Source organism: Sceloporus occidentalis, unplaced genomic scaffold (genome assembly GCF_023333645.1).
Source record: "Sceloporus occidentalis isolate IW3139 unplaced genomic scaffold, rSceOcc1.0.p SCAF_250, whole genome shotgun sequence".
Classification (NCBI taxonomy): Eukaryota; Metazoa; Chordata; class Lepidosauria; order Squamata; family Phrynosomatidae; genus Sceloporus; species Sceloporus occidentalis.
The window spans coordinates 123109-146433 of record NW_028317230.1 but is presented as its reverse complement, the minus strand read 5'-3'; the positions used below and the strand labels follow the sequence as shown (position 1 = coordinate 146433).

At 45.3% G+C, this 23325-nt stretch overlaps 1 protein-coding gene across 1 annotated transcript in view; it reads left to right on the top strand.

Annotated features, from left to right (window-relative positions):
* The window catches only part of LOC149276031 (GRB2-associated-binding protein 2-like), a 52333-nt gene that overhangs the window by 11988 nt on the left and 17020 nt on the right, over window positions 1–23325 (top strand). The window contains exon 2 of the mRNA XM_089503987.1: window positions 20074–20374. Coding sequence (XP_089360113.1) covers window positions 20074–20374 — 301 coding nt within the window. The remainder of the gene's footprint in view (window positions 1–20073; window positions 20375–23325) is intronic.

Here is a 23325-nt window from a genome sequence, read left to right as displayed (position 1 = left end):
TGTTGGCAACTATACCATTAAACTTTATCGTAGTGAGTAGAACTCGCTCGTGGAGAGGAACGGAGCCGGAGCTCGCGGGGAAACTGGTTTGGCTGCTGGTTCCGGAATCTTAGGCTTTCGGCTGTTAAACCCGTTCGGTTGTAAATAAAGCGGTTTATCCGGAAAAGCAGGATTTGTGCCGATAATTCAGCCACTCGGTTGCTATGTCCGGAAAATCGAGCGGGAGATCCGTTACCTGCGGAGGTAGAGAGGCTGCACCGACCCCCGACGCCTCTGTCTCTCAGGCGGCTGTCAGCTGGATGCCCCATGCTTGTGTATAAAAGATGGCGCTTTCCACCACCCCCCCTTCTACTAAAAGAGGAGAAATAATATGGGAAGCGTGCAGATTGGGACTGTCAGTCATGTGATATTTTGGGGGACTTTCCCGGCTCAAACGCCACACAGAGCTGATGCTTTATGGCAATGCTAATGAAGTCCGTTCCTCCATAGACTTTCATTAGTGAGGGTGTCTGCCTGGGTGATTAAGACTGAGCCATTCTATTGTTCCCCACAGGCAGTATGATAAGGAGTCGGGGGGGTTTAGTAGTTCAGCGCTGGGTTTCAGCGTTAGACGCACCTGAGCTGAGTCGGGCCGCCGTCCTCCAACCGCAAGGAGAAAGCCGAGAGTTATCTAATTACATCGTTCCCGAAAAAAAACAAAAAAAAAAACCCCTTGCTCGCGGCTACGGCTCGCCGGAGAGCGGCAGAGAGTTGGCACGGCTCGGGGTGACTAACGCTTCCAGCAGTACACACGGCGGGTTATTTATGGAGAGCCGGGCAGCGCCAGGAACACGCTCGCTTCTTTTGATGATGATGTCATGGGCAAAAGTTCATGGGAATTAGGTTTTTGTGTGAACTCCCTGTGCGTTTTATGACTTCACGATTAAAGATATTATTCAAGGGGCAGTCCTGCCGGCGTGCGCTTTAATAACAGCGGCGTGGTCCCTTTAAATTTCCACAGCGAGCCTGAAGAGCCCCCCCCATGTTTATTTGCCCCTCTGCCCCCCAAACCTGTTCTGATGGCTCTTATGGGCAGAGCTTTCAGGTTTAAATCCCTTTAAAGCCCCCCCCCCCCCCGGCAATCCTAGGCACTTTAATGCATATGATCCCTTTAAATTACCCCCCCCATCACATTCATTTGCCCCTTTTTGCTCATCCTTGAGGCAAGCATAGGGGTAAATACATGTGTGGGGGATTCTATAAAGACCCCCCCTGCCCGTTGGACCTGACTGGCGGGGAGGATATCACAAGCACAAAAAATAAATGGGGGTAGGGAAAGGGTTAAACGGATATGGGGGAGGGGTTGTGTAAAGGGACCCCTCGGCATTAAGGTGCCCCCCGGAGTGATATCGGGAGGAAGCCCCTTCATATATACGGTTTGGGAAAGAGAATGGAAGGAAGTTCTCCTGCGGCTGTCCCTTTAAACACCGCCGAGCCGCCACTCACGTGTTGTGGGTGACCCCTGGTTTTTTTTTACGCGCCCGCAGTAATTATCCCGGCGAGCTCTGAGCTCTCGTTTGGCTGCAGGACGAGCGGCTGCTTTTCTGCATCTGCCTTTTTTTTTTGTCTTTTACGGAGGCAGCAAAATAAATGAGGACAGTGTGTTCTGTGCTGTACCCTGCAAATCACTCTGTTGTCAGTAACTAATGACGAGCCCCATCTGCAGTTATGTAATAACGCCACGGCGCATGTTCTTTGTAACAATAAAGGTTATACCAGACGCACAAACCCACCGGCAGATCGGCCCCATCCGGCCCCCGTCTAGTCGCCCGTTTCTCCCGCTGTAAAGACTCAAACCTTAATCAGTCGTTGGTCTCGTCTTAGATGCAGGAGCCGTATGTCTATCCCATGCATGTTTAATACCCTCACTGTATTACCCTCTACCACCTCTGCTGGGAGGCTGTTCCACTTATCCACCACCCTCTCGGTACAGTAAAAATTGCTAATTCGGCTCATGTGGCCCAAGAACAGATCGTTAACCCTTATTGCAGTAGCTTAGAGACTGATTGCTGGAGCTGAAGAGGTTAAAGCGTTTTGGCCCCCGGGGTGAGCAGGGTTTGGGTATTGATTGTCCTTGTTTCGGAGGCAGAGAGCTGGCCGAGTTTAAATGAGCGCAGGCTGGAGGTCTGTCGGGGCAGAACGGGGCAGATAAACCCGTTATTTATAGACTGAAGCGCTTTTAACTCTTTACGCTCCGGGGCTTGGCCGTCGGTACTTGTCTTTGGCTCACGTGGCAGCTGTTAGGATTTGCCCCTAGCCTTGTGATTTTTACCCCAGTCTCGGGGTGAAGGGGCAGATTCTCGGGGTCACACAGTCCGGACGCGACTCCTTCATATTCTTAATGATGTCTGAGCGTCCTGATAGGTGCTTTTCTCCCTGCTGTATCACAGCAGGAATCCCTGCTTGAACACAGGTGACTCCATTTAGAATATCCTTCCTCCTGACAAGTCATGGGTTCCATAAGGGCCGGTATCAGAGCCGTTTAGACCGCGACATCCTCGACCAGCGCAATGCGAGTGAACGGAGCGTTGTTAGCTGCTGTCCCTTTAACTCAGGGATGCGTTAACCGTTTAGTGGCCTTGGCATGTGAATGTCGGTGGGGTGGTAGCCGCTGGCGCGTCACGGGTCCTGCCAGACGGCGTCTCGGCATGAAGTGCAGCGTTTGGGAGACCTCTTTGTGTCGGATTGTTTAGAAAGTTCTCTGAGAATCTGATATCTGACGGATCTTCACGTTGTTAATCTGCGGATAATCGTTACGTTTTCGATGCCAGCCGTTACTCACCGATGGGCGGCCTTTGCCAGCTTTCCAGGAAAATCTACTGATGTTTCCAGCGTTTATTGTTTGTTGTTTTTTTTTAAACTTTACTGAGAGGGTGGTAGATAAGTGGAACAGCCTCCCAGCAGAGGTGGTAGAGGGTAATACAGTGAGGGTATTAAACATGCGTGGGATAGACATACGGCTCCTGAATCTAAGACGAGACCAACGACTGATTAAGGTTTGAGTCTTTACAGCAGGAGAAACGGGCGACTTGACAGGGGCCAGATGGGGGCCGATCTGCTGGCAGGTTCTCGGTTTCTACCTGTTCACTTGCCCCGCTTTATACCCCAGACCCCTTCCGGAAATAATTCTTTAATCGTGTAATATTTTCTCTCCTTTATGATTTTTGCCGCTAACACGTTATCATCTGCCACAAAAACAGGCGCTGATAGGCTGTTGCCATATAACCTGAAAAAAATTGCTTTAAATCTACCAAGGAAATAATAACAATAAAATGACTGTTTTTTTTTAATTCATTTATTTCTTTTATTATTTTTAGATATTTAATTTTATGTCAGAATTATTTTGTTAGAAATTTTTTTTCTGCCTTTTTTTTTTCTCTATTTCCCAAAATGTAGTGTGGTTTTTTTTTTGTTTTTTTTTAATTTAATTAAATTTTTTTTTTTTTACACATTTTTTTCCATTCTGCGGACCGCTTCCCCTTTTATCGAGGCTCCGCTCGGTGGAACGAGTTCTTGGTCGGAGCGAGGTTCTGTTTCTATTCCTGGCAGACATGAGGCTGCTAATCGCACGTTTTAATCAGCATGATTAAGTCACAAGTCAGGAAAGGAACATTGGGCCATTTAAACCTGTCCCCTCCGTGACCTCCGTCCCCGGTCCTCAGAGTCCTCGTGAGCAGAGATGAGATTACAAGACGCGGAGCCTGCGTCTGCCATCTGGGCGGCTGATGGGAATTCTAGTCTATTGGGGGTGGGGGGGGGTCGCAGAAACCCCCATCTATTTCCAAAAGCAACATCGTTAAAATGTAAAGGGGCCGCGAGGCTTTTCTGTGCATTAAAGTGAAAATGACGGCAAAGCCGGGGTTAATTTTTTCTTATAAATTTTAATTTTGGAACCGGAGCGCCTGATTTCTCAGATTTTCCAGAAAAAAGGACCGCTGCGGTGATACTTTGTCTTCTTGACCATCTTTTAAGAGGCTCCGTTCAGTGTTAAATTTTTTTGATACATTTAAATTATGAAAAACTCTTAAAATACATAAATAAATAAATAATAATTTTTTCCCCAAAAAATATGGTCAGAATCTTGAATTTGCAGAACTTGGACTGAAAATTCTGAATTTTATTAGAATTTGCAGGAAACCTGGCAGGTCGCTTCAGACGCGAAACTTTGCCTTTTTCTGTTGTTGATCCGGCTGCCCAGCAGACTGTATAGATCAAATGTGAGCGATCGATGCGGATAGGTTCTTGGCAAATGATGTCCAGTGAGATATTGTGCATGCGCAGGGTGGCTGGCAATACCCCAATTTCCAGGGTGTGGGACAGCCACAGTCACGTAGGGTAGCCAGTGGCTTGGCAGAGGGTGATGGGAGTTGCAGAGAGATCCCTATTGTTTAAAACCCCATGTGGCCGTGCCCTGGCGGTTTATTAATAATGCAGCGAATATCGCATTACAGGGAGTGGCGGCCGCTGCCATATCTGAGCCCCCGGCAGGGGAAGGACCCTTGGATCTGCAGTCCGCTCCTTAAAAAAAAAATTTTTGAAAAAAAACCATAAAAAAAAAATTACAAATTTTTTTTTTAAAATAAAATAATAGAAAAAAAGAAATGAAGTCTAAGAAAAAAAGAACTCCCACCCTGCGCGGCCGGGGCCCTGGGGTATGAGTCAGTCCTTCATTTCCTTTGGGAGAGATCTTAGGCAATTAGCTAATTGGTTTGGAGAGGTGACCTGCCACTGACTTCGGAGGAGGCTGTCCCGACGTGATGGGAGCAGAACATCTGCTAAAAGCCTCTCCTGATTTTCCAGGGAATATGCGTCATTATCTGTATATCTGATCCACGCGTGGCTCTGTGACCAGGGCGTGTGCCGGGGCAGCTAGAGGGGCTAATTCTTACCATTGGGGTTACTTTTGATGTTCTAATACATTCCGACAATTGATATATACGATATAGGAGCTCATTGTCTCCTGGCAAAGCCCGGATGGGGAGGTTTATATCTTGTTTTCTGCTTTACTGAGAGGGTGGAGGATAAATGGAACAGCCTCCCAGCAGAAGTGGTAGAGGGTAATACAGTGAGGGGATTAAACATGCATGAGATAGGATTTTCAGGAGCCGTATGCCTAATTCTTTAGGTGAAAGAAGCTGAGAACACAATTTTTTATAGGAGACAAGTGGAGTTTGAATGATAGCTTTATTGGCTAACTGAGTAGATATAGATTGCAAGCTTTCAAGACCTCTCAGGTCCCTTCATCAGGCACGTTATACAATAATGTGAAAAACCTCTCTTTAAGTATCAGTCAAACAGTATGGTTACAATTGGGAAGCAGATAACCTCAAAATGTCCAGGACAAGGTTCTTTGATCAGTCAATAGCGTTAAAATCAGAGGTGGATTGGGGTCATAAAAGGAGGTGTCAGGGGGTATTCACAACTCTAATGGGGTCAGGTTGTGTGCATGTCTGGTTTGTTATCTACAAAGTGATGATGGGATACAAATTCCCTATCCCGGTGGAGGCCAGCGTTTAAAGAGTTAAATTTAAGTATTAATTTAACCTCCCATGTTTTTCTCTCCCTCTGAGTTTTGAGCAGTCCCACTAATACAGCCAGTCTGATGGCACTGATGCTATGTCCATTTTGGCAAAAATGTTCTCCCGCTGGAGTCTCTGCTCTCTTGTTGTTGAGGTTGAATCTGTGTGAATTAACCCTTTTATGCAATGGCTGGCCTGTTTCACCCACGTAGAGGGCTGTTGGACACTTTGCACACATAATAAGGTAAACCACATTAGAAGATGTGCAGGAGAAGGCACCATTGATCTTATGGAGTGTATTAGAATTTGGTGTAGGCACCATGTCCACAGTGTGGATGTGTGCGCATGTTTTACACCTTCCTTGTAGGCAGGGGAAAGTGCCATTTTTTGTGTACTTGTTCAGGGCACTCCTGGTTAGTAGTTGTTTAAGATTGGGGGGCTGTCTGAAGGAGAGTAGGGGAGGCTGTGGAAAAATTTCTCTGAGTCTGTCATCGGTGTGTAGGGTTGCTTGAAGTTCTTTAGATATTTTGCGTAGCGCTTCTGCCTGGGGGTGGTAAGTGACGACCAGGGGCACACGGGTTCCAGTACGATGTTCTTTGTACTTTAGTTATTTTTTTTCTGGGAATGTTGGTGGCTTTCGGTATCTGGTTGTCAATTATCCTGGCCTTGTAGCCCTGGTTCATAAAGTCTCCCCTTAGTTCCTGGAGCTGTTTGTTGCGATCTGCTGTATCGGGACAGATGCGGTTGTATCTGACTGTTGTAGCTTCGATTCTCCGGGCTAGGCTTAACTCCCCATTAAAAACCCCCCAATAATGACACCGCACACCATAAATATGGATGAGAAAAGGCCACAGCCAATTTTATTTATTAGAGTCATTGTCACGCCAAAACCTGAAACAATAAACATCGGTGCGTTAACGACGACAACGACTCAAACACCAACATGTAAATATATACAATAAACACCCAAGCTTGCCAAGCAATCCAGGTACCATAACCAGATACCACTTAAGGAAGGGACATACCAAGATGCCCCCACCCTGACCTGAGGTTCCAGCACTGACAGCCAAGAACCTCCCACCAGATGTTACCAACCATTCACTTACCACCACATTAACCCCCTGGATACCTGGCAAGCTGCCGCCCCACAGACTGTGACAAACGACACAAACCTTCAAACAAAAACAAAAAGGGAGGGAGGGTGGGACACGCAACCAGGTAAGCTAACCACAAAAAATGGTTCCTGAGCCCGGGAAAGCAGCCACTTATATAATCTTCCCCCAACTCCACCCCCGAAATTCCCGCCAAAAAAGCCTACCCCTCCTCCGCACAACAGTCAAGGCCCACTATAGCCCATGCTGGCCCCCCCGTGGGCATCATTATGGCCTGGCTGTATATGATCGAGTTTTTTGTATGTTTAGGGTGGAAGCTGTTGTTTTTAAGGTAAGTCGGTCTGTCTGTTGGTTTGCGATACAGGGATGTGTGGATGGTATCGTTCCTAATGCTGATGGTGGTGTCCAGGGAGTTTATTTCTGTGGGTGAGTGGCTGATTGTGAGGTTGATGGTGAAATGCGTTGTAGTTCTCGTGGAAGGTGAGAAGTTCCTCTTTGCTGGCGGTCCAGATGATTAGAATATCATCTATAGAGCGAAGGTACACCAGGGGTTTTGTTTGGCAGGTGGATATGAAATCCTCTTCTAATTTTGCCATAAAGAGGTTGGCGTATTGTGGCGCCATTCGAGTACCCATCGCAGTCCCAGTTTTCTGGATGTAGAGGTCCTGTCCAAACCTGAAGTAGTTGTGGTTAAGTATAAATTCAATGAGCTGCGTAACTGATTCGGTGTCCATGTTGTGTCGGTTCAGGTATTCCTGGCATGCCGCTATGCCATCTCTGTGTGGGATGTATATAGGGATTCAACGTCCATGGTGGCCAGGAGAGTGTTATGTGGGAGTGGGCCCAGGTCAGCCCGTTTGTTTAAGAGGTCTGTGGTGTCCTGAAGGAAGCTGGGTGTTTGTTGTACTCGTGTTTGCAGGGTGTTTTCTATCCAGCCAGATATATTCTCTGTCAGTGTACCAATTCCCGAGATGATGGGTCTCCCTGGGTTGCCTTCTTTGTGTATTTTGGGTAGCATGTAGAAGGAGCCCAATTTTGGATCTTCAGGTATTGGTGGTTTTAGCTGGTCTTTAATGGTGTGTGGCAGTTTTTGTATTATCCTATTGAGTTGTTTAGTAAATCCCTTGGTGGGATCATCCTGTAGCTTCACATAGTGTCTATTTGCCTCATGTATATAGTCAGTAGTGTTGATAACAGCGCCCCCCTTGTCCGCCGGTTTAATAATAATATCCTGGTTGTCCTTCAGGGATTGAATGGCTTTACGTTCTTTGTGTGTCAGGTTGGGTGTTGGGTCACCCCGTTTCTCCAGTATTTCCACAGCGGCTCTGTTTCTGAAGCTCTCTATGTCCAGTGTAGGGTTTCTGCCTGGTTTTGGGCTCCAAGTGGATCTTTTCGTGGGAACCCGGGTATTGTGATGTTGCTCTGTGGTGTTGGTGTCTTCTCTATCATGGAAGAATTCCTTGAGTCCGAGTTTTCTGAAGTATTCCTCCATGTCGCTGCATGGTGTAACCTTGTCCACAGGTTTAGCGGGACAGAATGACAGGCCTTTGGAGAGGACAGATAGTTCTTCTCTGCTCGGTCTGTGTGTTGAGAGGTTTACTTGGCTGATGGATTCTGGTGTGAAACCTGCTTTGTTTCTCAGTCTCTGTAGTTTCTTATTTTTAGTGTTGATGAGGAGTGTTTGTAGTTTCCCGTAGTACTGCTGCAGGGTATGTTTTGTGTCCTCATAGTCTGGTCCGAGCTGTTCCTTGAGGGTAAATATCTCTGCTTGTAATTTTGATTTCCATTTGTAACAAATCCTAATGAGGTTGTTGCGTAGCCTTTGTGATGTTCTTGTGCACAGTTGTTGTGCATATCTGCTGTTGTATGAGTCCAGAGTGGGATTCTTCAGTCCTTTAGGGATTAGATTTTCCTTTTTGCGTGTATAAAGTGGATATAGAGGCAAAGGTGATAATTGTTAACCTTATTTGCATGCGCCTACCCAGAATCCCTTGTGGTTGTGAAAGCACCATGAGATTTCTGAGGGAAAAGCAAGCCTTCTGGCTTGTCTGGTGTCTGTAGATGAGTGTGTAATAATACTTCTACTACTCCTTTTTGCATGTAGAAGATGTCGCTGTCCAGGTGTGCAAGTTTCTTCAATTTTTTATCGCACAGATTATAATAACCTGAAAAAGCTTTAAATGCCCGTATTTTAGTTCACCCTTCCTAACGAGGGACATCAATGCCATAAATTACCCCCGGAGCCAACCCCTTGGTTTATAAGGTACCACAAACTGCCCCATGAATGCTATTGGAGGGTATTAAGAAACAGATATGATACAATTAAAATGTTAACTGGTTGCTATGGTGATAAGACAACGTGTCTAACTTTTCATCGGAATCCTTTCCTCGCATCGATCTCCTAGTTGCTCCTTATGGGAAGCCGCCAGCCGTCCTGGCAGTGAGTGGGTTAATTGCTTAGTTTTCAGAGCCAGCAAATTTTTCTTCGTAACCTCCATCGAATTCATAGATCGCAGAGGAGCTGTTAATATGGCTTCAAAAAGCTGTTATGTGTTTTTAGTGATCAATCTCTGTCCCTTCTGTGATGTAAACGGTCTCGCTGCAAACGGGTATTTTTAGACTCCTTTGATCGTCGAAATCTGGTAAAAGAGGAAAAAGAACTGAAAGTTCTACTTTTCTTAAAGGAGAACCCACCTTTTTCTTTATTACTCGAATTCTGATTCTAAAAATAAGTTTCAAAAATTTTTGTAGAATATAAAGTTTTCAGGCAGCCGCATATCAGCCGTTTGTATGATTCTCGCTCTGTTATCTGACCCCCAATCTACTAAACCCCCCCCGACTCCTTATCATACTGCCTGTGGGGAACAATAGAATGGCTCAGTCTTAATCAGCCAGCCGGACTCTCCGACTAATGAAAGCATATAGGGGAATGGACTTCATTAGCATCGCCATAAAGCATCAGCTCAGTGCGGTGTTTGAGCCGGGAAAATCACCCAAAATATCACATGACTGACAGCAACGGCGGCTCCAGGCCTGCAGATAAAGAGAGATTATTGGGGCAAAATTCGATAAACCAGTTTTTTTCACAGCGCTGGGGGGGGGTTATATTACTGTATACAGCGCTGGGGGGTTATATTACTGTATACAGCGCTGGGGGGGTTATATTACTGTATACAGCGCTGGGGGGGTTATATTACTGTACACAGCGCTGGGGGGTTATATTACTGTATACAGCGCTGGGGGTTATATTACTGTATACAGCGCTGGGGGTTATATTACTGTATACAACGCTGGGGGTTATATTACTGTATACAGCGCTGGGGGTTATATTACTGTATACAGCGCTGGTGGTTATATTACTGTATACAGCGCTGGGGGGTTATATTACTGTATACAGTGCTGGGGGTTATATTACTGTATACAGCGCTGGGGGGGTTATATTACTGTATACAGTGCTGGGGGGTTATATTACTGTATACAGTGCTGGGGGTTATTACTGTATACAGCGCTGGGGTTATGTTACTGTATACAGCGCTGGGGTGGGTTATATTGCTGTATACAGCGCTGGGGTGGGTTATATTACTGTATACAGCGCTGGGGGGGTTATATTACTGTATACAGTGCTGGGGGTTATATTACTGTATACAGCGCTGGGGTTATGTTACTGTATACAGCGCTGGGGGGTATATTACTGTATACAGCGCTGGGGTGGGTTATATTACTGTATACAGTGCTGGGGTGGTTATATTACTGTATACAGCGCTGGGGTGGTTATATTACTGTATACAGCGCTGGGGTGGTTATATTACTGTATACAGCGCTGGGGTGGTTATATTACTGTATACAGCGCTGGGGGGGTTATATTACTGTATACAGTGCTGGGGGTTATATTACTGTATACAGCGCTGGGGGGTTATATTACTGTATACAGCGCTGGGGGGTTATGTTACTGTATACAGCGCTGGGGGGTATATTACTGTATACAGCGCTGGGGGGTATATTACTGTATACAGCGCTGGGGGGTATATTACTGTATACAGCGCTGGGGGGTATATTACTGTATACAGCGCTGGGGTGGGTTATATTACTGTATACAGCGCTGGGGGGTTATATTACTGTATACAATGCTGGGGTGGTTATATTACTGTATACAGCGCTGGGGGGTTATATTACTGTATACAGCGCTTGGGGTTAATTTTAAGAATGTTTTTTGGATGCAAATTATAGCAGATATTTTTTAGTTATTGGAGTCAGAAAGTGAAACTTCTGTGTTACTAAATACCCTCGAGTTTATTGGCCGTTCTCAGTATCAGTCTCATTGGAGTCACCAAAGCAACAGCCAATCATGTGTATGCCAGCAAAGGATGGATGTTCAGGTTGCATACGTGTGATTGGCTGCTGTTACTCCCGTTGCTTTCAGAAGCAGCATACTGCAGTACACTTCCTGCTTTCGGTAGAGGCAGCCGGGGGGCGGAGTTACAAGAGGCAAAAGTCATATTTCTCCAATAACTACATAATGCCTGCACTGAAATACATAAAAAGTATAGACATTTAACATAAAAAATACAGCTGGGGTGCTGCTTTATAATCTGATTCATCTGATTGTTTCAGCCCCCCCCCCGACTCTACCTGGCCAATACTCGCACATTATTCTTCATTAAAGGTGCCTTCCCACCTATTCTACTGAATGTAACCAAATCCAGCCTCCCCAGTATCGTTGGATGTCCGAACCCTTATCGGAAATAATTATTTAATTGTGTAAAGAGTTTGCCTTATAAATCGTTTTCCCTGGAATGCTAGCGTGATGTTTTAACTCCTTTCTCAAATGAATGCTATGAAAATGGTTGTTTTTGTTGCTTTCCCGAATCCTACGTTATACAGCCATTTTTTTTTACTTCCCCATTCTCAGTATCTGCATGATTATTCCTCCCCTATTGTTAAGTTGCTGGTTCAGGCAGCCGTTGTAAGGGTCGGGGGTGGGGAAGGGAGAGGACTTCAGGACAGGAAATTGATTAGATAATGCTGAACTAAATGTCCCGAAAACAATTACGCTGATTTGAAAACTAAAATCACAAGTTTTGGGTTAATTTAATGTAAGTTTGCAAAAAAGTTGTAATTGAAAAAGTTCCCTGCAATTTTACGGTTTATTTACAAAACGGAACTGATTCCCGTTCGTCTTCCCGGCTGATTATGGTGGAGGGCCCGGATATTAACTTATTTGTGGCCCTTAGGACAAAGCGGGTACATCCTGTCTAATGACACCCTGAGCTCTCCCCTGTTGGCAGTAGCCACCAACGCATGTAACTGCGCTCAATGCGAGTACCGGTACACTGTCATAACACGAATGCCCGATCACTCGATCGGGTGTTCCCTTCCGATATGCGTCAGTGACCGGAAGGGACAGGAGGGAGTCGGCAGAGCCTTTCTAGAGCCTGCAGGTATCTCCAATTACTGCCCCTGCTGGCTGATCGCACGCATCACAGTGTGATCAGCGCAGACAGAGCAAAGCGAGGTGGGGGGGATAAGATAAAGGGAAAAATTAAATATAAATCAAATAAAATTAAATAAGGAAGATTAAAATATAATTTTAATACCCCTAAGCTCTACCACAGAAAAAACAGAAAAAAAAATGGTTAAGCAGGCCCTCGCTCTGATCTCCGGGCTTTTGTTCTTTAATCTAAAGAAAAGCTTCGAAGGAAGCGGAAGATTCTATATTTTCAAGGACCGAGGAAATACTTATGAAGCAAAATATAAACTTCCTTCCGGCGGAATCTCATCTTTTCATTTGTTATAAAAAAAAAAAAAATTAACAAAAAATCAAAGCTGATTTTTATAAAACCGGTAAAATAACCATGAAAAAGTGGGGGTTTGTGTTATATATAAACTGATAGCAAAGCAGAAGAGAGCCCTGCTCCCGGGAGCTTACAATCTATTAGGAGGGAGAATCAGACTGTGAAGGGGGGGCTCTGTGGGTGGGGGGGGGTTCTTCAGGCTGCTGGCTGAGGGTGTTGGGAGGATAGATTGTACGCTCCTTTTGAACAGGTGTGCGTGTAATAAGCTAACGTCATTGGTTGATAAAGACTTTACATACAGGTCTGACGCGTTTTATGCTGGGGACTGATCCTGAGTTTTCCGGCATGAAAAAGTAAAAATATAATGGGAGCGTACGTGAATAAATGAAGCTCCATTCTGCGCTCTCTCCGTCTCCTTACCTCCTCCATCCTCTCCCACAGCGCTGCCTTTTCTCGTTCTTCGTTTTTTTGTCGCCTTCATTTTTCTCCGGCGATCCGCTGCGTTACCCCGGGCTCCTGGAGCGCTTCTGTGTCAGGGCAGAGCCTCGGCGAGCACCACGGGTACAACGTGCCGTGGAACCCCAAAGAAGAATGAAGGAGCGGAAAACTCGAAAATGAAGAAGTGGAAAACGAGAAGAATGAAGAAGAAGAAGAAGCGGCAGCGATGGAGAACAAGAAGAAAATAGAAAAGAAGCGGAGAACAAAAAGAAGAAAAGTGAGAATAAGCGGAGAGCAAGAAAAGGGGGGGGGGGGGAGAAAAAAGAACCAGACAAGAAGAAGCTGTGTAGACAAATCAAACGTGATCTATGAGAGATGCCAAAGTGAAGTGTAGTCATACGTTTTGTTATCTTTCCTGGATATAGAAAATTTCCCTCCATGCACCTGGCCCTCCTGGCTTCACATTTTGGATTTAAGGCTCGCGGACTCCACACCCGGGGCAGATAACGAGAAGAGTAAACATGTTACAAAAAATACAATTCTAGCTGAGAATTAATTAATAAACGGTAACTTAAAAAACTTTACTCAATCATCTTTTATCAGGACAGCCCTATGTCCATGAGGGACTGGTAAATCTAAACCGGGACACTGGGTAGATATGCAGACATCACGCTCATTGAGATATCCTCCACGCGCCCATTGTCTCCGCACAGGCCCGGCTTGTCTTTCCTTCACCTCGTCTGTAAGGTTATTTGTCTGGAGAGACCCTCTATTTTTAGCGGGGTCTTCCGGCTTGTCCTTAAAGCCGCCGGGGAATTTTTTTTACAATTTTTTTTTTTTTTTTTTTTTTTCTCTTCTGTTTACTCATTTCCTGCCGTTTTCATTTCCTCCGGGGTTCCTCTCTTTGATTTCAAGAAGAATTTAAAATCTCTTGCTTCCTTTTTGATGTTTTAAATGTTATTGCGCATGTTTGATGGAATGTTGGGCATTTTATGGCATTTTTTGACCGGCGCCCACAATTTTTTACGTTTTGCTGCGAGAAATGTTATATATGTAGGATTTTTATATGAATAATAGATTTATTTTTTTTCTCCCTTATTTTTCAGTTCTATGCTCTAAATAAATGTAATGATGTTTAAAATCCTCGTCTTTATAAAATTATCACATGGTACAAACGGCAAAATAAATATGGTATTTAGCAAACTAAGACTCCTTGATACTGAAGGGGTTAAAACCGCGTACCTTCAGAATTATAACACGTATCCTATGATGGGGCCTCGTTATGAAGGTCGTAGCATGGCCGTGGGGTTTAGCCGGACTCATGAACTGCTTTTCAGCGGAAACAATTTTTTTATTTTTTTTATTCCTCAATTTAGCATAGATTTTTTTTTTTTTTTTTTTTTAATTTATTTTTGTAATTTTTATTTTTCTCTATGCACCCCAGCATCAGGAAGGGGTTAATAAAGGAGACATGACGTTATCACACGCCGGTGCCTTTTCCAGAAGGTGAAATCCTAGAATATTTTGCTAATCTTGGAGCTCAGGAGACATCAGAAGCCGCTGAGTAACGTTATGGCTGACATCCGTTCACCTCCCGTTATGGATGACATCATAGCGAAACAAACAAGAGAGGATACTGAAGGCGCCTTCCAGGTTGGGCCGCGGACTATCCAACGGTCGACACGATCGAGCCGTCCGTGCTTCTCGCAATCTCATTGGAATTTTAGGAGGAACTCAATCGGAACGCGGATGGAACCTTTCCAAATACCAGCATTCCGTCTGCGTTCCGCTGCCCGGGGCAGCTCTCCGTGTTTTGCCACCGAGGCCCTTATCTAAAACTAGAGGGTCAGAGGCTTAGATGGAATGTAAGAAAGCTTAACTTTACTGAGAGGGTGGTAGATAAGTGGAACAGCCTCCCAGCAGAAGTGGTAGAGGCCAATACGGTGAGCCGGTTAAGAAGATCTGATCTTCCCAACATAATGGAGGAACGTACCGAGCAGGCACGGCCTCAATAGGATGCGTTAAAAGGCACTGAGTGTCTTAAAGATGTGGAGCACCCGGGTATGACATCATAGCTCGGTGCTCAGAAGAAGGATCAGGTGGAGAGGGTGACGGGTGGTCAGCACTGAAGAATAATATGCTGCCAGTCACTTAAAAATAGGTGTTCATTCAACTGTTCTGACAAAGAGCTCTATATCTAAACTGAAACTGGGGCAACAGCCTATCAGCGCCTTCTTCCATGTCACGTGACAATTAAGTGTTCCCGACAGAAATTATGAGTGATGCGAGTTTTTCCACAATTTAACAATTATTTCAGGGAAGGCTTCGGGGCGTTTGGCAGGATTAGGAACGATGCTTCTGATGCGATATTTAGTTACAAAAGCGTTAAATTCAGCAGAGTGGGTGGAACGGAAGCTTTAAATGATTTTTCATTCGTCCTACCTCCTTTTTTTTTTTTTCTTGTATATTCGCGCCTCTCCTGCACCAAAATTAAACTTCTGTCCATCGTAACGAGGGCCGCGCTGAATAGGGGCTATTGTCTGTCTCGGAGTGTGTGTGTGTAGGGGGGAGGCAAGAGGCAGATGCGCTGGGGGAGGGGCAGACGGGTCGGTTTCATCCCGCAAGCCCCCCCACATGGTAATCACGGGGTTTGAGCGAGAGTTGGAGCGAGTCCCACACGCAGACAAAGAACATATTTACACCGCAGGCCGCGGACACGTGCGTGACGCGGGAACAAAAAGATCTCCGCGCACAAATTAACCCTTTACTGCAACCAGAAGAACATGGCAGTGTGATGCAGGAGGAGATCGGGATTTGTAGTTTTTGCCCCCATAATATGATTTTAGGCAGCTGCATATCAGCCATTTGTATGATTCTCGCTCTGTTATCTGACCCCCGATCTACTAAACCCCCCGACTCCTTATCATACTGCCTGTGGGGAACAATAGAATGACTCAGTCTTAATCATCCAGCCGGACTCTCTGACTAATGAAAGTCTATGGAGGAATGGACTTCATTAATATTGCCATAAAGTATTTACAGCAGGAAAAATGAGCAAACTAGACGAGCCCAGTGTGTTTCTTCACTGAAGATGGGGGGTTCTATGATTAAACTTTCATTTATTTTTTTTAACATGATCCCCCCCCCCCCCAGGGTTTGTTACATTTCTCTTATATGCCACAGTTTTTGTTTCGAGATTGTCCCATACAGAGATTTATGACCTCATCAGAGGCTGCGCTAATAGATCAGCCTCCATTAGCGTCTGTAGGGGGGATTGATGAGCTCTGTCTGAGCGATCTGCTCCGGGGATAAAGCGCTGGGAACGCTGACACCTCGGATGGGATAGTAAATGATCGGGAGCTCCGGAATCAATCGAGCTTCCCGTCTGCCTCAGAAAATAACAGAAAATCTGCGTTTTGCCCCCTTTTGCCTATAAGGGTCTTCATTAACCCTTTGAGAGCCTGAAGTGCTAAAGATGTGATGGAGAAGTTATGGGGCGAAGTGCTGATATTTGTCGCAGTATTAGAAATGGGAGGGTCCTGGTGATTTTCACCCGCATTCTCTCCCCGATTAGAAAGAGAGCAGCTCTGTGCGGGGATCATCCTCATAAACCACTGGCCAAGCTGAATATGAAGTGATTGCCCATCGTTGGTAACCCCGCGGGGGCAGCTCTACAGCACTGGGGAGGACTGGGTTCTTCTGTGTGTGCGGTTGCCGTGTGGTCGCCGCAGGCTGCTGAGCAGCGTGTAAAGTGCTGCCCCCCGCAGGATGTGAGGCGTATGAACCCTCAGTCTGTTATACACTCCGCGTACTGCGGGGGGCAGCACTGTACACGCCGGTCACCGACATGTCCCGGGACAAGCGGCCAATGCGGTCGCCTTGTTTTTGTAACACGAGTTGTTAAAGCGCACAGGTTATTTTATATTATTATATGTTGGCATACGTGCCATGGGTCTCTGTGTAATTTGCCTAGTGTTTGTTTGCGCCCCAAACCCTTAGTCCCCCTACCACTTATTCTGGGAGGCTGTTCCACATATCTACTACCCTCTCAGTAAAACTTCCTTCCATTCCATCTCAGCCTCAGACCCTCTAGTGTTAGATTCCGGTCTCTTGTTGTAACTTCTCTCCTCCTTTTGGAATAAATGTCCCTCCTGTACTTTATTAACCCCTTTATGTATTTAAATCTCTCTCCCACCCCCCTCTTTTCTCCATCGTCGTTCTCTCTCCCTTTCCCGTTTTCTCTCTCAAACACTCTAATGTGCGCCCGGTATCTGTGCATGCGCATGTCACAGTTACCCGTGGCTCCTGGGTAAAAAAATAGGCGTAACTGTCCCTTTAAATTTTAAATTCCATGTGATTTTGGAATGTTTCTCCGGAGACAGGGAAGGGTTAATCGCTGGCGTTATTTTGTTGCGGTTCGTGTTAGATTCCGGTTCAATGTCTCTCGTGTTGATACAAGTTATCACCTCTCCCGGGCGTCTCTTCCCGGTAAGGAGCGCTGACCTCGTATAACCGTCTCTCCGCGGGGACTGGCGAGGCTGCGGTCCCTTGAGCCAAAGTACAGTAAATCCCCCCCCGCAATGTGCCGGCCACTTCGGGCTTTGGCAGCGTTTCCGTCCGGAGGGCAGCGGACGGCTTTCTTGGAAGGAGACGTCTCGTGCTGGCGGAATGTCTAAATCACGCGCAGTCTGTCGAGAGCCGTGAAACGGTCGGGGTTAACCCTTTCACGTACTGAGAGACCCCAGAATTGGGATGTATGTTTGTAGAATCAGTATGTAGGGCGCTCATTTGTTTGATTTTAGATGTGATGTAAGGAAGTTTTACTTTACTGAGAGGGTGGTAGATAAGTGGAACAGCCTCCTAGCAGGGGTGGTAGCGGGTAATACAGTGAGGGTATTACACATGCATGGGATAGGCATACGGCTCCTGAATCTAAGACGAGACCAACGACTGATTAAGGTTCGAGTCTTTTACAGGCGGGCAGACTAGAAGGGGGCCGGATGGGGCCGATCCGCCCAAGCCAGAATTCACCACCTTTGTGCCGATTTGCAGATTTTTCCTGTGTAATAGCACGCTGGTGAGACGTATTAATTTATATAGCGCTATTGTAGTCTGTAGCGCAGTACAATGGGTAAACCCGCGTTCTCGAGCCGGCGTCCTTCTGTTCCCCTATAGATTATATAGGCTTGTTGCGTTTCTAGAACGGCCCTCTGATGTGTATTGAAAAGGTTAATCTCGGCCCGCAGCCTCTCATGGTCTGCGGCTTGTGCCCCGTGTCGGGAATCTGCCCCGAGGAGATTCACAACTGCCACCTGACGTCGAACCTGCCTGCCACATACAGCCGACCCGCAGGCGCCCGACGGCCCCCCGAGAAACCAGGCGGGGGCTGCCGGTCCCGGCCTTTACATACCCTATGCTTCTTTGCGGGGGGGGGGGAATATAAAAAAAATTCTTATAAATAATATAAAAACAATTCTCAAATGTTTTTAGAAGTTTTAAATATGAACATAGAATATATATAAAAACGCACAATTATATTAAATTTATCTAAAATATAAATGGGAAATATTAGTGATTAATATTCTAAAACTATTTCCGATATATTATTCAATAAAAATAATGTCGTTTTCTGTAACGCTCCTCTGTGATCGGATTCTGACGCGACTTAAAAAGGCTTGATTTATTTGGATAAACTGACATATTCAGCCGGCATTATACTAAACCCTCAGCTGTCAAATAATGAGCAGGCTTTATCTTGGCAGGAGACCAAGGAGTCCTCTGCTTAACCCCATCCATCACAGCAGCCGACCGTCGCCCCGACACCGGCTTTATCTGTCACGTTTTCTGTTATTCTGCAAACTGGGAAAACGATTGAAAATATTACATGAAGAAAGGGCCGGCTGGGTGTTACATATCACGCCGCGGAACGCCATGCGCCGAGTCCAACGCTCCCGATACAAATACGGCAAGATTATCCTCCAGAACCCCCCCAGCTTCACATACATACTCCCCACCAACCCAGAACAAATCGGTAACTGGGGTCAGAACTTCAAAGATGAAGTCCTAACCCCCAGCACTGTATACAGTAATATAACCCCCAGCGCTGTATACAGTAATAACCCCCAGCGCTGTATACAGTAATATAACCCCCCAGCGCTGTATACAGTAATATAACCCCCAGCGCTGTATACAGTAATATAACCCCCCCGTGCTGTATACAGTAATATAACCCCCAGCGCTGTATACAGTAATATAACCCCCCCAGTGCTGTATACAGTAATATTACCCCCCCAGTGCTGTATACAGTAATATAACCCCCCAGCGCTGTATACAGTAATATAACCCCCCAGCGCTGTATACAGTAATATAACCCCCCAGCGCTGTATACAGTAATATAACCCCCAGCGCTGTATACAGTAATATAACCCCCCAGCGCTGTATACAGTAATATACCCCCCAGCGCTGTATACAGTAATATAACCCCCCAGCGCTGTATACAGTAATATAACCCCCCAGCGCTGTATACAGTAATATACCCCCCCCAGCGCTGTATACAGTAATCCCCCAGCGCTGTATACAGTAATATAACCCCCCCCAGCACTGTATACAGTAATAACCCCCAGCGCTGTATACAGTAATAACCCCCAGCGCTGTATACAGTAATAACCCCCAGCACTGTATACAGTAATATAACCCCCCAGCGCTGTATACAGTAATATAACCCCCCAGCGCTGTATACAGTAATATAACCCCCCAGCGCTGTATACAGTAATATAACCCCCCAGCGCTGTATACAGTAATATAACCCCCAGCGCTGTATACAGTAATATAACCCCCCAGCGCTGTATACAGTAATATACCCCCCCCCCAGCGCTGTATACAGTAATCCCCCAGCGCTGTATACAGTAATATAACCCCCCCCAGCACTGTATACAGTAATAACCCCCAGCGCTGTATACAGTAATAACCCCCAGCGCTGTATACAGTAATAACCCCCAGCGCTGTATACAGTAGTAATATGTTGGCTTTTAAACTTATTGACCTTGAGGACTAAGGCTTTCTTTCTGGAAATTGAGGTTTTCATATGAAAGCCACACTTCTGGTTTATTTGTTTTTATGATGTTTTTAGGTGATTTTGCACAAATACTGACGCTTTTGTCTGTTTCTTTGAAGGCGTGGAAGAAGCGTTGGTTCATCCTGCGGAGCGGGCGTATGAGCGGGGACCCGGATGTCTTGGAGTATTATAAGAACGATCATTCCAAGAAACCCATCCGGGTTATTAACCTGAGCTGCTGCGAGCAGGTGGACGCCGGGCTGACCTTCAACAAGAAGGAGCTGCAGGACAGCTATGTGTTCGACATCAAGACGAGCGACCGGACGTTCTATCTGGTGGCGGAAACCGAGGAAGAAATGAACAAGTGGGTGCGGAGCATCTGTCAGATCTGCGGCTTTAACCAGTCCGAGGAGAGCGCAGGTTTGTTAAAGTAACAAAGTTATGCTTTTATCTCATTTTGTCCCAAAAAAACCCTCCCCTTTATCTGCAGGCCTGGAGCCGCCGTTGCTGTCAGTCATGTGATATTTTGGGTGACTTTCCCAGCTCAAACACCGCACTGAGCTGATGCTTTATGGCGATGCTAATGAAGTCCGTCCCTCCGTAGACTTTCATTAGTCAGAGAGTCCGCCTGGGTGATTAAGACTGAACATCTCTTTAACCCATTAAACCCATGGAAAACGATGCCTTGTAAGCCTGTACGGGCTTTGCCATGAAGGGGTTAAGATAATTAAGAGACTTTTTAATGGTATTTTCATACTCTTTAAGGAGGGGATTAATTAAGAAAATGTGACCGGTCCCTTTACTTGGGACGCGCATATAATCTGTATGAGAGGACAAACTGCACAGGCAGGGCATGCACACGTGAAGTACTCGTACCCCCCGTGACCACGGAGGACATTCTGGTGCACGTGCCGTTACACATACTCTCGGTCAACCATGCGTGTTACACGTGACTCCAGAAATGTCTAGAATGCTGTCGCCGCTTCGCTGCCTGTTACCCGTTTTTTAACCATTGCCTTATACTCTGTATACCCGGGACACTACATCAAGAGTTAATACCCCCCAGCGCTGTATAGACTACTAACCACCTCCCCAGTGCTGTATAGATATAGACTAATACCCCCCCCACACACACCCCACGCTGTATTGGCTAGTAAGCCCCAGTGAGTCTGGCTGGGTTATTAAGACAGAGCCATTCTATTGTTCCCCACAGGCAGTATGATAAGGAGTCGGGGTGTTTAGTAGATCGGGGCTCAGATAACAGAGCGAGAATCATACAAACGGCTGATATGCAGCTGCCTGAAAACTTTATATTATGGGGCAAAAACTGCAACTGGGGTAAAAACACAATATTTAACAAAAAAATATTTTTAATGTGTTGCTATTAAATATTCTCCTTTAAAAGGAAGCTGTTGTGAACAGTAAATCATCATTGCGGCCCGATGTATGAATCGGATTCTAGTCGCCGTATCGCGAGGATATTGGGGGAAACGCATGTTTTTTTACCTGTCTGCACGTATTATATATGATTCTTTGCGAGCGTGCGCAGGGTATCCTTCTATGTGTTGTTGCCCCATTGAAACCATTTCTTTACCCCCTCTCTGTAAGGACCAGCAGCCTTCCATCTCCTCCCTGCCGCTTATTTATTTCATATTATTAAATGACCAAAAAAATTACTAAATTAAATTACTACATTTGTTTTGTAGCAAAAATACTAAAAAATTCATTTTTTTTAAGCCTTTCTTTAAGCTTTTGAACAATCTAATAAGGATTCCATCTCCTCCCTGCTACTTATCGGTAATATTTTGGTCTTTTGGTTATATTGTGCTGATATTTGTGGCTTCTCCGTGGCTTTTGTCTCCGATACCGGCCGCAGAGACTCGTTTAGGTAGTATTCCCTAACCATGCTGTGCATTCAGGTGCCACAGGGGGCAGTATTGTGCACTCTTCACATGACCTCAGTTGACCTACAAGGGGTATTTTTCTTATTGTCTAGGGCATCTTTAAGTAATAGAACCCAACCTACGCTGAGTCTATCATCCTCCCCGGAACTTCATCAGTAACTGTAAATAATTTATTGCTTTTTACAGAATAACATCTTGTTTCATTTAGTTTTCTTGATCCGCCAGCATCAGCTGGAAAAACAAACTCGCCCTCGACATAAAATTTTACAAAATGTAGGGCGTTAAAATAGGGTTTGTCTTCATCACAATTTTAAATTTAAAATTTGAACAGAAAAGTGTGGCAGCGGGATAGAGTGACAAAATTGGGACTGTCCTGCATGATGTGGGACAGTTGGAAGGCATGGGTTTGTTTTTTGGGGGGTTTTTTTATATAGGCAAAAAAAATGCTTCTCTCTTAAATCTCTATCTTGAATCTGGATGTTAACTCGGACTGACTGTTTCTGGGAAATAGGCTTTTATGGACATAAAAATGGCAATTTGAGATGAATATTTTAAGAGAGAGAAAGTTACATTTATGGTTTATTGCTGACTCGGACAGAATGAATAATGGATCGGAGCGAATAATAAATAAAACATCCAACTATGGACTCCTAAAACATGCACCCTTCTATATGGGTGCTGGAAGGGGGCAGAACTGGGTCAGAGGGGGCAGAACTGGGTCAGAGGGGCAGGGAGTCCACGACTGAGGTTTTTTTTTTGCGTTGTTTCGTAGTTTTTCATAAAATCCATCAGGGGAAATCGACAGGGGAGCCGCGTTTGGTCACCCCCCCCCCCCCCAACATGCATAGCCAGCCCCACCGCCGTGCACAACTCCCCAGAAGAGGGAGATCTCTGGGTAGCCTACAAGTTAATTTTTTCTGGTTTTATTGAAAATAGATATTTCATATTTTATTATTAAATTACAAAAAAAAATTACTAAATTAAATTACTTTTTTTTTTTGTAAAAAAGATATATAAAAAATAACTAAAAAAAATCATTTTTTTAAAATCCTTTCTGTAAACTTTTGAACAATCTAATAAGGATTCAGCTAAATAAATTGTAAATGCCAGTTGGTGGGATGAGTAACACATGACGCAATGCGCATCCTTCGTTGTCCTGCCTTGTGCTGATTTATTGATTTGTTTTTAAAAAAAAAAAAAATATTTGTTTTTGTTTAAATCCGGCAGAATATAATCCAGATTGTTGGATTCCTGCGCATGTTCCTCTCTGTATTGGGACCTTCACCGGTTGCAGATGTAGAAGGTTGAGCTCTGTCCGTTTTGGCAGCACAAAAAAGTTAATGCGTGTTTTTTGCCGTTCGTTCGTTGTATCCGTGATGTCACCGGGGTGTTTTAAATCTGCAGAAATCGTTTTGTTTTTGACAATTCAGCCAATTCAGTGTAAAGCGTGATTTAACCCTTACAGCA